The 5,764-nt window shown below is 30.3% G+C and overlaps 1 protein-coding gene across 1 annotated transcript in view; it reads right to left on the minus strand.

The window, feature by feature from the left end:
* Positions 1-987: 987 nt before the first annotated feature.
* The window catches only part of LOC106461344, a 13,249-nt gene continuing 8,472 nt past the window's right edge, over positions 988-5,764 (minus strand). Inside the window, exons 3-4 of the mRNA XM_013921161.2 lie at positions 4,311-4,515; positions 988-1,489 (exon numbers count right to left, since the gene is read on the minus strand). Coding sequence (XP_013776615.1) covers positions 1,270-1,489; positions 4,311-4,515 — 425 coding nt within the window. The 3' untranslated portion in view covers positions 988-1,269. The remainder of the gene's footprint in view (positions 1,490-4,310; positions 4,516-5,764) is intronic.

Genomic DNA, 5,764 nt, shown 5'->3' on the forward strand with positions numbered 1-5,764 from the left:
TCTAGTGCTAAAATTTTATTTTTGTCCTATGAAATGCATGTTCGATATTGTGTTTTAGTAACTTACATCTTACAAATATCAATAATACACACACACACACATACAATTCTATCTTTCCAAAACTTTAATATTCTGTTGGAAGTACAAGTGAAAGGAACTTAAGACAATAGTATGTAAAAATAAAAATATTTATATACATACAAACACCTATATGAGGCCTATCACATAAAATCAAAATACTTGAATATATATATACACATACACCATGCTACTATACCACTGCTGGACAGTAATCTTTGTAACACTAACTTCAAATACAGAGAACATATATATTTTGCAATAAAAAATCTTTTAGCACTCGAAATACATTGTAACCCCTCATAACAACGACCTCTGAACTGTGACATTTACTCCCAAACATATATTTATGGTAAAAAATGTCTATCTTATTTTGAAAAAAAAATTCTTTTAAACCTTTGATCACATTTTTTTTGGTAGTTCTTAGGGTACTCCAATTGTAGTCATTGTCAGGTTACAAAAACCCTCACTTGTATGAGGTATACATTTATTTTTGTTACAAAATTTTAGGAAAACTTTTTTAAGAAGGATTTCTGAAAACAACATATCAATTCAATTATCCTGTGATATCTACCTACATTACACAATATTACAATATTTCTGGATAGATTCAATATAAAAGCTAAAACCTCTCAACACAAATATACATATTTTTGTAAGCAAGTAACTGATCAAGTCAAAAACAAGTAGCACAAAAAAAATTCAAAAGTCCATCGCAACTATTATAATGTTATTAAGCCTTTACATCTTAATGATCTATGTATAATTTTAGGAGTTGATTTACTAATGCCTTTTCTTTATTTCAAAGAGAACAGGACCAAGAATCCAACATGAATCACAAAAAAAAAATAATTATAACATTCAAAAGCTTGTAATAGACTTTTATTGAACTGGTTTTGTTTAGTTTTATTAGGGAAGTGTTTTTTTTTTCTTTCTTTTATTGATTTGCGCTGTTTATCCATTATACAAAGTTTGAAATTATTGATATTACCTTAACCATTCAGTTAGTATACTGGCAACAAATAAATAGAATCCAATATTTCTGATAACTATGTTTATACAATGCTACATTTCCCTATGCGTTATTAACCAATTTGAGAAGTATATAGATACTAGGAAATGAGAAACTTTAACTTTGGTATCCAAATTATAGATATAAAGTCTTGTAAATATAATTTGAAGTTCAAAAATCTATGTAACTTTTGGTTTGGGTGGTTTTAGAAACCCAATCTTTCTCAAATACCTAACAATAAATGGTGTTGCTGAGAGAGTGACCGCTATCCGAGCAGGAGCAAACACCTTGTGAACAGCATAGGCTACCACAAACGTACCGCTACCAATGGTTAGTTTACTGTGAACAAGGTCTTCTGACAGTCCAATTTTCAACAGGAACGCTCCAACGTCTACTCCACTGGAAATGAAAAATCAAATCAATGTCTAAATACAATCAATAAACGTAGAATAATAAACATTATTAATAAGCTCAGAACACTAAAAATGTTATTACATATATTTTTGCCAGTAAGCTTGAGATAATTATTTTTATTATTAAGAACTTTTCATTACTTAATCTCTGAGGCAAAGTTATAACTGTACAACAGAAAGCAAGTTTTTCATAAAGATACTGATGTTGATTCTACATCAGACACACTTTAAAAACAACAGTATTGGCTGAAAAGCTCTCTTTCACTACAATATTTTTACGTGATGTAATTTATCTTGCATTCTTGATACAGACGTATAAAACACATTATGGTTATTCACGAAGTGAAATACATGAATCTATAGAGAACATGATTCAACACGTTTTATCCATATTCTCATGTTAGTAGTCCGTATGTCTAGATACAGATGTATAAAACACAGTATGATTATTCATGAAGTGAAATACATGAATCTATAGAGAACATGATTCAACAAGTTTTATCCATATTCTCATGTTAGTAGTCCGTATGTCTAGATACAGATGTCTAAAACACAGTATGATTATTCATGAAGTGAAATACACAAATCTATAGAGAACGTGATTCAACAAGTTTTATCCATATTCTCATGTTAGTAGTCTGTATGTCTAGATAGAGATGTGAAAAACACAGTATGATTATTCATGAAGTGAAATACATGAATCTATAGAGAACGTGATTCAACAAGTTTTATCCATATTCTCATGTTAGTAGTCTATGTCTAGATACAGATGTGTAAAACACAGTATGATTATTCACTAAGTGAAATACATGAATCTATAGAGAACATGATTCAACACGTTTTATCCATATTCTCATGTTAGTAGTCTGTATGTATTTTATTGTTAATTTTTTTTATTACTACATACACATTACTAATGAGTTATATCATACGTGTCTGGTGCTAATTTGCTAGTCTTCAATGAAGTCCTACAAAGAAATTGTGGTGGCAGAAGCTAGGATTCAATCCTGGGTCCTTGTGTTAAAACACTAAAATGCCATATCTACATGAGGAAAACATCTAAATGTTTTCTCTGAGGGCTAGCAATGATTCCTAACAAAATTTTTAATACTTTGAACTCTACAATTCATCATAACGTGATGATTGAGCTCATATTTTATGACACTACTATATATATATAGTATAGGCTGAATGACTAGCCACAAGACTTGTTGTCATGAACCACAACAGTGGTTCATAATAGAGATCACAAGGAATTGCACAAAATCCTAATAGAATGTTTGGTCAAAAAAGCACCTCAAACGGTAAAGGTTCAGTTTGAACAATACTTTAAAACCTTTACTATTAACCGCTAAGGCTGTATACATATAAAAGTGCAAAAAAAATCAAGCATGTTAGACTTGCCAGGAAAAGAAAATCCACTCAAAATGGCCCATTTGTAATTCTTATTATTATTAATCTCTTGCCAGCCTACAAAACGGTTTGGTATATTGCACCCAAACCTCAAATAGAATAATAAATAAGGTACTGCAAAGGCTGTAGTGGTATTGAAAAGTTTATATGTTTCTTCTATATTTTACATAAGCTAAAAAAAATCATAATTATAGTGTAAACGATGCTATCATTACTCTTTGAAGTTAGCTTTCTTACAAATATCTGATATTCCTTAAAAAAGTTTAAGAACAGAGTGAAACAGGAAGTACTAGCCAATAACAGATGAACATTAGATGGTTGTAACGTGTACATACTCAATACTTTGTACACTATACAGTCAGTGTCTTTATGAATCCAGCCCCTAAATTATGTATGAAGTGAAGAAGTAGAAAAACCAATACACAATATTAACTTTCATTACACACATTCATAGAATAATTACCTTAAAAGATATGAAGGTTTATTTAAAGCGATGTATTAGACGTATATATTTTCTTTGTAAAGGCTACTTTTATACTGGTAAAATTCTATATCCACTTAGTGGGGGTTGTGTCTTACACAGTAACTATAAATGCTCACTATACTCTCAAACATATCTGCAGCTTAACATGTTACATCTTGAACTAATGCGATCAAATAGTCAATAGCTACAGTAAATCATCATGAACCATATCAGCTAGCTCCTAGCTATGTTTATTATTGTTACAACGTATAAAGTTAGCTACCATATCAAGTAATCTTTTGCCCACAGATGAGCATAAAAATGCCAACAAACAAGATAAATAAATATTAAGGATTTAAAAACCTGCAAATAGGGATCATAAAAAATGTAAGCATACAAGGCTGAAGATATTGTAGACATTATTTACTCAAACTACAAATCCCTATTCTGGATCTACGCTGTCACCTAAAGTTACATTTGGTGGAGTCACATAGGGATTTGTAGTTTGAGTAAATAATGTCTACAATATTTCCAGCTTTGTTTATTTACTTTTTTTTACTATTCATATTTGCAGGTGTTTAAATTATCTTATCATATACCTAACTTGTATAACTATAAACTGATAGGGTAAACATTACTTCATAAAGTATTTTTCCTATGTCACAGCTATAATATTGTAAAGTATGATTATCTTTTGTTTTGAACAATATATTTAGTTAATTAATACACAATAAACAGCTAGGTTTTATGTTTATTTAATTTTTTGCAAGCTATTAGCGACATACATAACCAGACTAGACAACAAAACACTTTAGAAATATATGAAGAATATTCTTTAAATATTAAAAAAAAAATTATGTTCACAATGAGTATTCATTCCTAGTGTGAAAAGTGTATTTCATAGACAGATATGCATCTCTGACTAACTCACCTCTTCACCAAGGTATAAAACCCTCCTAATGATACCAAAGAAATGGCCACATGGAACACAACTACGGTACTGCCATAGTCCCTCACTGCTTGCTTTAGTCTCTCTTTCTGACTTGTAGTTTTCCCCTCACTCACATCTTGTTTGTCTTTATCAACTGTGTTTGCTTCAGACTGTGACCGTTGTTGGTATTTTGTATGCGAACTATCTAATGTTTTATAAACACAAGACAGCACATTATTTTCTATTATACACATGATAAATTTAACATTGTAATACATGGAGTTATCATAGGAAGCATTTGAAGGACTGTGATTTAGAACAGAGGCATGATTCTAACATGGGCATGTTGTAGTAACAAAAATATACCTTTCATATGCATTAGATACAGGTCTCATAAGTGAAACTGTCTTGAATAATTAGAATCTTGGTTTTAATTCTCAAAATTGTCTAAACTGAGATCATATAACACAGAAGTATGAAAGCAGTGCTTCTACTTCTATCTATGATGATATAAAAGTAGGATTTTCCAAGCTGTTAATATTATCTAATGATAATCGTGAAGACCCACCATACCACATCAAATGCATGCAAACACTTAGAACAAACATGAAAAAAACATAACGTGTATATGTACACACAAAAATAGTACAAAAGAGGTAAACAAAGGTTATAATAATACTTATACAAATATTATAAAATACCAACTTTAGGTAGTTTTATTTAATTATTTATTATGGATTGAAATATTGCCTATATAAATAGCTAATAAAATTACTTTTGTTACTAAATACTAAGTAGTACTTATTTATATCCTACATTTCGGCTGCTAAGTTTGCTGATGTCAGCAATGATGGACTATAATTGTGGTTAGTGGCTAGGATTATTGATACGATGGCTCGTGTGCTATCTTCTTGTCTCGGCTCTCTGCCAGTTGGAGACTTGAGTAAATTATTTCAATGACTTCATGAGAGATATCCAGTTTTCATTTACCTGTGTGCTATGTTGATTGAGTGTATTACCAGGGAAAGTGAGGTGGAGGATGAATACTTTTATATTTCATTTTCTAATGTGTGAATCATATCATAACCAATAATAAGGAGTTTAATGTGTGAACCATATCATAACCAGTAATATGGAGTTTAATGTGTGAACCACATCATAACCAATAATATGGAGTTTAATGTGTGAACCACATCATAACCAATAATAATATTATTGGTTATGATATGGTTCACACATTAAACTCCGGAGTTTAATGTGTGAACCATATCATAACCAATAATAAGGAGTTTAATGTGTGAACCATATCATAACCAATAATATGGAGTTTAATGTGTGAACCATATCATAACCAATAATATGGAGTTTAATGTGTGAACCATATCATAACCAATAATGCGTTTAATGTGTGAATCATATCATAACCAATAATGCGTTTAATGTGTGAATCATAT

Source organism: Limulus polyphemus, unplaced genomic scaffold, assembly GCF_000517525.1.
Source record: "Limulus polyphemus unplaced genomic scaffold, Limulus_polyphemus-2.1.2 Scaffold938, whole genome shotgun sequence".
NCBI classification, from domain to species: domain Eukaryota; kingdom Metazoa; phylum Arthropoda; class Merostomata; order Xiphosura; family Limulidae; genus Limulus; species Limulus polyphemus.